The sequence below is a fragment of the Chiloscyllium plagiosum genome, chromosome 10 (assembly GCF_004010195.1).
Source record: "Chiloscyllium plagiosum isolate BGI_BamShark_2017 chromosome 10, ASM401019v2, whole genome shotgun sequence".
NCBI classification, from domain to species: Eukaryota; Metazoa; Chordata; class Chondrichthyes; order Orectolobiformes; family Hemiscylliidae; genus Chiloscyllium; species Chiloscyllium plagiosum.
The window spans coordinates 56228775-56239970 of record NC_057719.1 but is presented as its reverse complement, the minus strand read 5'-3'; the positions used below and the strand labels follow the sequence as shown (position 1 = coordinate 56239970).

Here is an 11196-nt window from a genome sequence, read left to right as displayed (position 1 = left end):
TGTCACTGTAGGTAAGTCCCCCGTGGCGGCTGTGGACACCTCAGCTGCAGCTGGAGAGAGTGGGGGGGGAGGTCCTGCTTGCTGAGAGCTGCGGGGTCCCTTCCCTTTGGTCATTTTTACTAAATATTAGATTGTTTAAATTTAATATTAAACAACTAATTAAATTAAACAGCTATTATAAATGATTTGGTGAGTGTGGTGGGGGGTGGGTGACCCACTTTACCCAAGTCTTAGGAGGAGCACTATAGACTCAGACTTGCTGGGTCGCCGCCATCTTGGATCCCCCACAAGAAAATTTTCTGATTCAGTATGTGGATGTACCTACTGAGAAGGTGCAAAACTTGACCTACTGTTGGGAAATAAGGCAGGGCAGGTGACTGAGGTGTCAGTGGGGGAGCACTTTGTGGCCAGCGACCATAATTCTATTAGATTTAAAATAGTGATGGAAAAGGATAGACCAGATCTAAAAGTTGAAGTTCTAAATTGGAGGAAGGCCAATTTTGACGGTATTTGGTAAGAACTTTCAAAAGTTGATTGGGGGCAGATGTTTGCAGGTAAAGGGACGATTGGAAAATGGGAAGACTTTGGAAAGGAGATAGAAAGTCCAGAGACAGTTTATTCCTGTTACGGTGAAAGGAAAGGCTGATAGGTGTAGGGAATGCTGGATGACTAAAGAAATTCAGGGTTTGGTTAAGACAAAGAAAGAAGCATATGTCAGGTATAAATTGAATGAATCCTTAGAGTACAAAGGCAGTAGGAGTATACTTAAGAGGGAATTCAGGAGGGCAAAAATTAGCTACTTTGCCAAACAGGGTTAAGGAGAATCCCAAGGGATTTTTACAAATACAATAAGGACAAAAGTGTAACTAGGGAGAGAATAGGGCCCCTCAAAAATCAGCAAGACAGCCTTTGCGTGGAGCTGCAGGAGATGGGGGAGATACTAAACCAGTATTTTGCAACAGTGTTTACTTTGGAAAAGGACATGGAAGATATAGAATGTGTAGAAATAGATCGTGACATCTTGAAAAAAAATGTCCATATTACAGAAGAGGAAGTGCTGGATGTCTTGAAATGCATAAAAGTAGATAAATCCCCAAGGACCTGATCAGGTGTTACCTAGAACTCTGTGGGAAGCTAGGGAAGTGATGAGATATTTGTATCATCGATAGTCGTAGGTGAGATGCCAGAAGACTGGAGTTTGGCTAACGTGGTGCCACTATTTAAGAAAGATGGTACAGACAAGCCAGGGAACTATAGACCAGTGAGCCTGAAGTTGGTGGTGGGCAGGTTGTTGGAGGGAATCCTGAGGGACAGCATGTACATGTGTTTGGAAAGGCAAGGACTGATTAGGCATAATCAGTATTCCATTGTGCATGGGAAATCATGTCTCTTGAGTTTTTCAAGAAGTAACAAAGAGGATTGATGAGGGCAGAGTGGTGGACATAATCTATATGGACTTCAGTAAGGTGTTCGACAAGGTTCCCCATGGGAGAGTGATTAGCAAGGTTAGATCTCATGGAATACAGGGAGAACTAGCCATTGGATACAGAACTGGCTCAAAGGTAGAAGACAGAGGGTGGTGGTGGTGGAGGGTTGTTTCTCAGACTGGAGGCCTGTGACCAGTGGAGTGCCACAAGGATCGGTGCTGGGTCCTCTACTTTTTATCATTTACATAATTGATTTGGGTGCGAGCATAAGAGGTATAGTTAGTAAGTTTGCAAATGACACCAAAATTGGAGGTGTAGTGGACAGCAAAGAAGGTTACCTCATTACAACAGGATCTTGATCAGATGGGCCAATAGGCAGATCGAGCTTAATTTAGATAAATGCAAGGTGCTGCATTTTGGGAAAACAAATCTTAGCAGGACTTATACACTTAATGGTATGGTCCTAGAGAGTGTTGCTGAACAAAGAGATCTTGGAGTGCAGGTTCAAAGCTCCTTGAATGTGGAGTCACAGTTTGATAGGATCGTGAAGGCGGCGTTTGGTATGCTTTCCTTTATTGGTCAGAGTATGGAGTACAGGAGTTGGAGGTCATGTTGCGGCTGTACAGGACATTGGTTAGGCCACTTTTGGAATATTGTGCGCAATTCTGGTCTCCTTCCTATCAGAAGGATGCTGTGAAACTTGAAAGGGTTCAGAAAAGATCTACAAGAATGTTGTCAGGGTTGGAGGATTTGAGCTCTCGGGAGAGGTTGAATAGGCTGGGCCTATTTTCCCTGGAGCATCGGAGGCTGAGGGGTGACCTTAGAGATTTTTATAAAATCACGAGGGGCATGGATAGACAAATAGACAAAGGGGTGGGTGAGTCTATAACTAGAAGGCATAGGTTTAGGGTAAAAGGGGAAAGATATAAAAGAGACTTAAGGGGCAACTTTTTCACGCAGTGGATGGTATATGTATGGAATGAGCTGCTAGAGGAAGTGGTGGAGGCTAGTACAATTGCAACATTTAAAAGGCATCTAGATGGGTATATGAATAGCAAGGGTTTGGCAGAATGGGGCCAGGTGCTGGCAGGTGGGACTAGATTTTGGTTGGGATATTTGGTTGGCATTGACAGTTGAGTGAAGTGTCTGTTTCCATGTTCTACATCTCTATGACTCTGTATCATGTTTGCTGCTGAGTGGCAAGAAACATTCATGCGTCAATAGGGCTAGAGAATAATCAACTCCAAGAAGAGACAATGTCAACACCTCTCCATTCACTTCAAGACAACATAATCAAACATCCCACAAGGAGTATCTTGGGGTTATCACCAGAAACCTAACAAGACCAGCCACAAAATGATCATTACAGTAATAGGGAATTCTGAAACAGGTGACTCAACTAAATCTCTAAGTATGAAAAACATCTACAATGCACAAGTCAGGAGTGAAACTTTAATTTCTACTATTTGTGAGTGCAACTTCAACTACACAAGAATTTTGACAGCATTAAGGACAAATAGTTTACACAATCAGCACTCTATGCACCTCTAATACAACATAACTCCAATGTTCCATTTACATGGTGCACTTTCAACTTGCCAAATGTTTTTTCTACAGAAGCTCCCAATTCAACTTCTATCAGCAAGAACAAGAGTGGTAGCGGCATGGGAACACTACCACATGCAAGGTTTCCTCTGTCATACACCATGATTTGGAAACAGTTCAGTGTGTCTCAAATCTAGCTAATTTGAGTAACTATAAATATCATCATTTGTTCATTGATGATGGGCTGAAATTTTGGATCTCCCTATCCAACAGTAATTTGGAAGTACTATGTCTATAGGTGACATCAGACTTCTTGAAAAGCAATAATGCCTGCCCCAATCAGCCACACACTAATGGAAACAAGCTAAAGTTCTTTAATTTCACTGTGTGAAGAAATTCTCAACCTGCCAGTCAATTTTCAAAATTGATAACCTTTTGTTCTTCACCCTCAAATAGAGCAAACAGTTTTGCAGTAACCACCCAATCAAAATCCTTGATAGTTTTAAAACTGCAATTAAAATACCCTCTTAATACTTTCTGCTCTAGTTAAAAACATCCAGTATCTTAAGTTTCTCTTTGAAACAACTTTTCTTTTAGTTCCTCGCCATCATTATGATGCATCTGCACTAAGCTTTCTATGGCTTTAATATTCTATTCAATTTAGATACACATGAATACAAAAACAAGTTTACTAATAACAAATAAAAATTCAGCATTACTTCTTCATTCTTGTACTCATTATCTTAAAAAAAACTGAAAAAGATACTCTGCCTCCAGGTAAACTTTCAGAAGTTGATGTAATTAAATCTCCAGGTGTGTCTGTTTACCTTTGCTTTTCAATATCTTTCCCTTGAGGTTATACATCATTATTCCTTCAGGATAATTTTAATGCACATCTCAGAAAAAGCAGGAGAGTAATTCATTTGTTCAAAAGGGACTGTAACCAGCTACAAATGCATCAATTTCTGATTGTTGGCTGATATTGGGTTAGGAATCATAATAAATGAGACATCATTCCTCAGCTAGCTGGATGCAACACCTTCAGCAAGGGTTTCCAGGAACTCTGCTGGATCCAAGAGATCAAGTGCTTTTCCAACATGGCTTGAGGGAGAAATGCTTCCTGACTTTCCTCCATAAACTCGCAACAACCAGCTGATACCATCCCAATCTCAATTTCTCCCACTTCCCTGTGATATCCTCACGTGTGATCTTATAGTCAAATACAAGGGGCAAATCTGAACACAGCAAGCCTGGGTCTGGATGATTTATAATAAAACACTCACATGTTTATTAAATTTTGTAAGGCAGCAAATATTACTTTGGTAAGGTATCATTGTGTCCTTTCAAGTCAGGTCATTTGAGAGCAAGGTTGAATTTAATTAACTGAAGTTTGTCAAATTAGCTTGGAAGCATTCTACATTTTAAAATTATTTTGCACCCATAATAAAGCTGGACATCTGTTGTGCAACCTGTGTGTTCTGATCATTTTGCTTGTGAGTTTCCCACAATGTTCTTTATATAAATTACTCTTGTAAAGAATTAGGTTTTATTTAAAACATGCAATACCTTAAGCTGTAGTACTATTGTTGCAAGATCACAAGATATTTTAATATGTACAAATTCAGAGGTTAGAGTTCATTTATTGCTTGGTTTAGAAACCTTTTAGGTTAGAATATACTTGTATCTCAGAAATACTTCACATTTTAAGATTGTATTACTTGAGATTGTAGTTGAAACCTTAAGTCTTTATACTGAAATTTCTTATAAGGTCGGCATTTGAACACTGCTAAAAAGCCAAAATGTCAAATCTACACATACCTGACTCATTCTGCTGACAATGCTCAACAAGGGAGGAAATCCCACCTGTAAAATAATCAACCACTTGTACTAATTTAAACTTATCACATTAACTGAAAAAACAAAAAATCTAAATAATACCAATGGCACACTCCAAAAGTACTGTACGAGCATGCAGAACAAAAGCATGACAGATGCTCACACCAATTACATCTTACCATACATGTTACTTATAAAGTTGACAATCACAACATAAGGATTTCAGAGATTCCCAGTTAGGCCCCAGCAGATGAACTAAAGAAGCTACACAAAATCACATTGGGACTATATTTTTAAAATGATGGTTGCTGACTAGACAGTGAGGAACCTGCACTGGGTTTGGGAATGCATTACATTCTGTAGCAGGCTTAGCTGTATCTCTTCAACCTAGCCATAACATCAGCATGTCCCTCTCTGGGCCCTCCAGCTAATCAGAGGATAGGACAGGCAGGCTGACAAACTGGATCTGTCAAAGGAAAGATATTTACTTAATAAGGTGCCAAGGCGGGTCAGAATAGCTTAACTATAAGTTGGTTTTTGAAGCTGCAGCAACAGAAAATGGGATAGGAGAAGGTTTTTTTTTTAACTTGGGGTTTCTGCTGTGAGCTTCAAAGCTTTACAGCAAGGTGATCTTGCCTGCAAATGGGAGGAAGTGAACAGCTTCTCCAGATGAGGAGGTGTGCATAACAGAAACCAAATTATTCAGGAGGGGAAATATGGTCACTGCAGTTACAGACACATTTGCAGACAGTGCACCAATTAGTTCCAGAATCTTAGGAAAGAGGATTGTTTAACAACTTTAGGTGCCAAACCTACATTCTTGACTTTGCCAACATTGTCCTGAAGAGTGCTCAGCAAGAGAAAGGAGATGCCCTCCAAGGTGCAGCTCTACTCATTCGTGTTTCATTTACATACATTCTATTTGCCTCTTACACTGATGCCTCACAGGAACTTTCCACAAAATATCTATTCCTCCTAGACACAAACTAATACTCAATTCTACTTTAGGAATATGTACAGACTTACAAGGGATGGCATGGTGCAATTGATTGTGGCCTTCTGGTGATAGGCACCTTGACAGCTGCTGGCAATATGTGCCCATCTGCTCCATGTGGAACAAGATTTTGTTCCAAAAGTCTAAGTGTCAGCAGCAGCCTACTGTGAATGCCTCAATCACTTGAGACTCTGGTGATTACATATGTCAAAGGATTAATTCTCTGCCTGTATACTGTGTTCTAGTCCTTGCTTTCTTGGTATAGATCCGTGCAGCCATCCTCTCTGTACAGCATGTTGCTGAGAATGCAGATGGTGTTGGTGGGGTTTCTTTTGATTTTTACCAGACTGCAAGGTAGAGCCATGCTGTGGTAAAGCCTAATAGCAGGAAAATGCAGCTGAAAGGAAGTGAAGTGCAAGACAGGTTTTTTTTTCCTAAATTAACTCGTGGGACATGGGCATCATTGACTGGTCAGTATTTATTGCCTGTCCTTAGTTGCCCTTGAGAAGGTGATGGTGAGTTGGCTTCTTGAACTGTTGCAATCCACATGCTGTAGGCTGACTTACAATACTGTGAGGGAGGGAATACCAGGATTTTGACCCAGTGACAGTAAAGGAGCACCGATGTTTTTTCAAGTCAGGATGGTGAGTGGCTTGGAGGCAACTTGCAGGAGGTGGTGATACTATATTTCTGCTGCCCTTGTCCTTCTAGATGGAAGTGGTCATGGATTTGGAAGGTGCTGTCCAAGGATCTTTGGTGAACCTTTGTAGTGTATCTTGTGGATAGTATGTACTGCTGCCATTGAGTATTGGTGGTGGTGGGAGTTTGTGGATGTGGTATAAATCAAGCAGGCTGCTGTGTCCTGGATGGTGTCAGGTTCCTTGGGTGTTGTTGGAGCTGCACTTATCCAGGCAAGTGGGGAGTATTCCATCACACTCCTGACTCGTGGCTTCTAGATGGTGGACAGGCTTTGGGGAATCAGGACATGACTCACTACAATATTCCTAGCCTCTGACCTGCTCTTGTAGCCAGTGTGTATATGAGTCCAGTTGAGTTTTGGTCAATGGTAAGCCCAACAATGTTGATACTGGGAGATTCAGTGATGGTAACACCACAATGTCGTCAAGGGCAGTGATTAAATTGTCTCTTATTGCAGATGGTCATTGCCTGGCATTTGTGTGACGCAAATGCTACTTGCCACTTGTCAACCCAAGTCTGGATATTGTCCAGGTCTTTCACTTGTCCATTTAAACATGGACTGCTTTGGTATCTGAGGAGTTGCAAATGGTGCTGAACACAGTCCCTCCATCACAAGGTCAGAAGTGGGGATGTTCGCCGATAAATTGCACTGTCATTAAGTTAAAATGACTTTCAAGAAGTTGTGAATTATTTGTCCAGCAATGAAAGCACTCTCTGAGAAAGGACTGTTATGAGTAGGCTAACACCTGGCCATGGCTTGAGCTTTTTCATTTCACTGACCAAATGCTTCCTAGTCTCACCTGACTGGCCTTGGAGGGTTACTGACAGCTGGGGAAATAGATATGTTGGCTGTCAAACTAATGTGTTTGGTTAAAGCTGCAGTTACTTTTTCGCATATTTATATTACTTAACCAACAGCTGTACATTGGTTTCCCAACCCAAACTGATGTATGTTTAGGGGATTTAATTCCTCATACATATCCCTACCTACTCTCCACCCTTGTTGAAAAAAAATGACCTGTGAGGAAAGAGATTTGTACAACTGAGTTTCTTAAGTAATTTCTATTATACTCAAATATATAATTTACATTCATGTTTTACAAACTATTGCCGCAAGTAGGTATTTTGCAGCTTAAATTGCTGCCTTTTACTATGGCACACACAGCTTTCTGTTGTTTCCTTTGCAAGTCACATTTTCCTGACTCCTTTCAGTACTCATACTTAACATCAGTCATAACAAATGTTCCAGACCCACACGCTGAATGTGAAAGCATCTGCACTTGTTTTGATGAATGAGTACTGTGTCTTGTGAGTGCCAAATTTGGATGAGGGTCATTTCACAATAGACCTACTACTATATTGGCAGGGTATGCTGGACATGCACCACATATGAAGAGCATCCAAGTGTTACTCTTCGACTTTTGATATGCATTTTTCTCTTGCAGCCATGAAACAAATACATCAGCAGCTGGCACTAGTAATTTATATTTGCTGAAAGGCTCAAATGTTACTGATGCCAGATGTTCATTAATTCACCAAAGCTTCAGTAGCATGCCTTCCAATACTCCAGTCTACTTTACTATCCTAAGACCCATTTGCAACCAACTGCATCAGCTAATTGTTATTTCATATTTAAATACCACTGGCTATTATGGTGACATACGGTAGAGATAAAAAGTTACAGTTACAGAGCAAATGATCACATTTTTCAAGGCACCTCACTTAAATGAATTATTTCTAAGGATAGTGATAAATTTAATCTGGATTTTGTTTTGATGATCTTCAGGTCAATATTCTGTCCTGAACAGCAAAATACACATAAATTTGCATAGTAATATATTCCTATGCTTGACAAATAGAACACGAACACTGTCAAAACTATTAATAGACATAAATAAACTAGCAAACCTGCAACAAGTTGATATGACTGCATAACACTTCTAACAGAAAGGGTTCAAATGAAACCAAGAGCAGTGCACAAAATAACTACATTTTCATTATTTTCATCAATTCCAGTTATAAAATAATTTCTTTAGCATAACACAAAGGTTTTTTTTTGACACTAATCCCCAATGCGTGGAGGCAGTTGATTTCAAATTGTGCTATTTACATGAAAATAATTACCTGCACATAGTCAATGCCTGGGCTATCAATCTCATTAGTGTTTGGTGATACAGATGAATCACAGTATAATTTTTCTCCAAGACAGAACTTCTTCCATCCTTCTTCATCGTCAGGTGCTGGCTGTGAAGTTAATAGGAATTTCAATTAATTCAGGAAAAAAAAAGTTTCATTGTCTTCAAGGAAACACTATCTGGTTAAATAAAAATTATATTTCAATCTTTAAAACACATTGAGAATGCTACATGAAAGAAGCCATTCATCTTTATGTTAGATATTAGTTCATGGGATGTGGACATCACTGGTTAGGCCAATATTTATTGCCCATCCCTGGTTCCCCTGGAGGTGGTGGTGGTGTGCTGCCTTCTTGAACTTTATACGTCCTTTACGTGCAGTGTTGTTAGGAACCGAGTTCCAGAATTCTTACCCAGCAACAGTGAAGGAACAGTGATATAATCCCAGCTAAAATGGTGTGTGGTATACAGAACTTGTAGGTGGTCATGATCCTATGCATCTACAGCCCATATAATTTAAAGAGATGGATGTCACAGGAGTGATTGTTCAATTACAGATGTGGGTACTATAAATGATAGCTACTGCTGTCACTCAATGTTTACTAATGGATGTGGTGCCAAACAATGAATGTGCTTTGTCCTTGTTGGTGTCAAATTTCCATTGTTGTTGCACCCATCCAGGCAAGTGGAGAGTATTCCATCATGCTAATCATGTGCGCCCTGTAGATGGTAGGCAGGCTTTGTGGAGTCAGGAGAAGAGTTACTCGCTTCAGAATTCAGTCTCCAACCTGCCCTTGAAGTCACAGAATTTGTATGTCTAATTCAGTTTGATTCTTGGTCAATGGTGCTCCCTAGAATATTGATCATGCAAGATTAAATAATGATACCGCCATTGAACCTCAGAAAGAAATGATTAGATTGTGTCTAATTAGAGATGGAAATGCACAGCATTTGCATGGTGCAAGTGTTACTTTCACTTATCGGCCCAGACCCAGAGGTTCTCCAGGTCTTCCTGCACGTAGACACAAATGTTTCAGTATGAAGAATCAGGAATGGTGCGGAAGATTGAAGCTTCCACAGTGAAAATTCTAATATTCATGTTTCTGATGTTATGATGGAGGAAAGTCATTGATGAAGCAGCTCAAGATGACTGGATCTATGACACTCCACTAAGAAATCCTGCAATGATGTCCTGGGACAGAAATGATGGACTCTTAATAACCACAATCCTCTTCCTTCCATGGGTCTGCTCTGTTGGTAGGATAGGGCATACACATGGATGGTGATGGTGTGCACTGTTTGTAAGATATATGTTTCTGAGTGAGTGACTATTATGGTTTATCACTAGATGGCAGCAAGATATTGCTGAATGTTTTTCCTTTGTAACCAAAAGATGCAGTTAGCAATTTGTGTCATGTATAGATTGGTGAAATGTAACAAAGTAACAAGTGTCAGAATTATGCTAGCTGCAGGGAAAAAAAATCTACATTCACCTACTAATCATTGTACCAAAGTAAGACAGGGAAGAGTATATGACAGATTTGTGAAAGCTTTGGAAGGACAACACAAATTTTAAAGATAGGCAAGATATCAGGGTGTCTGAAGCAAGGTGCTATTGCTTTAAAATATATTAATCAGGAATAACTCCATCCTTTAGGATACAAGGCAAGGAATGAGTTCAACATTGAAGAGGACTGAACTGAAAGTGAGAAGATATTGTTAGTATTATGTTGATTGTTGCCCTTAAAAACATAGAATCATAGAATGCCTACAGTATGGAAACAGGCCATTTGGCCCAACAAGTCCACACCGACCCTCCAAAGAGCAACCCACCCAGACCAACTCCCCTACCCCACATTTACCCCTGACGAATGTGCTTAACCTACACATCCCTGAACACTATGGGCAATTTAGCATGGCCAATTCACCTAAGCTGCACATTTTTGGATTTTGGGAGGAAACTGGAGCACCCGGAGGAAACCCACGCAGACACAGGGAGAATGTGCAAACTCCACACAGACGCAGTCGGCAGAGGTTGGAATTGAACCCGAGTCGATAAGACCATAAGACATAGGAGCGGAAGGAAGGCCATTCGGCCCATCGAGTCCACTCCGCCATTCAATCATGGCTGATGGGCATTTCAACTCCACTTACCCGCATTCTCCCCGTAGCCCTTAATTCCTTGTGACATCAAGAATTTATCAATTTCTGCCTTGAAGACATTTGGCATCCCATCCTCCACTACACTCTGTGGCAATGAATTCCACAGGCCCACCACTCTCTGGCTGAAGAAATGTCTCGCTGAAGAAATGTCTCCGCATTTCTGTTCTGAATTTACCCCCTCTAATTCTAAGGCTGTTTCCACAGGTCCTAGTCTCCTCGCCTAGCGGAAACAATTTCCTAGCGTCCACCCTCTCCAAGCCATGTATTATCTTGTAAGTTTCTATTAGATCTCCCCTTAATCTTCTAAACTCCAATGAATACAATCCCAGGATCCTCAGCCATTCCTCATATGTTAGACCAAGCATTCCAGGGATCATTCGTGTGAATCTCCGCTGGA

At 40.6% G+C, this 11196-nt stretch overlaps 1 protein-coding gene across 10 annotated transcripts in view; it reads right to left on the bottom strand.

Moving 5' to 3' along the window:
- gemin2 (gem (nuclear organelle) associated protein 2) overlaps positions 1-11196 on the bottom strand; it is a 40625-nt gene that overhangs the window by 16554 nt on the left and 12875 nt on the right. For 9 of the 10 annotated variants that reach the window (XM_043697799.1, XM_043697806.1, XM_043697797.1 and 6 more), the window contains exons 6-7: positions 8626-8745; positions 4791-4835 (exon numbers count right to left, since the gene is read on the bottom strand). In XM_043697799.1, the coding sequence (XP_043553734.1) occupies positions 4791-4835; positions 8626-8745 (165 nt within the window). The remainder of the gene's footprint in view (positions 1-4790; positions 4836-8625; positions 8746-11196) is intronic. The other variant, XM_043697807.1, reaches the window with a different exon arrangement.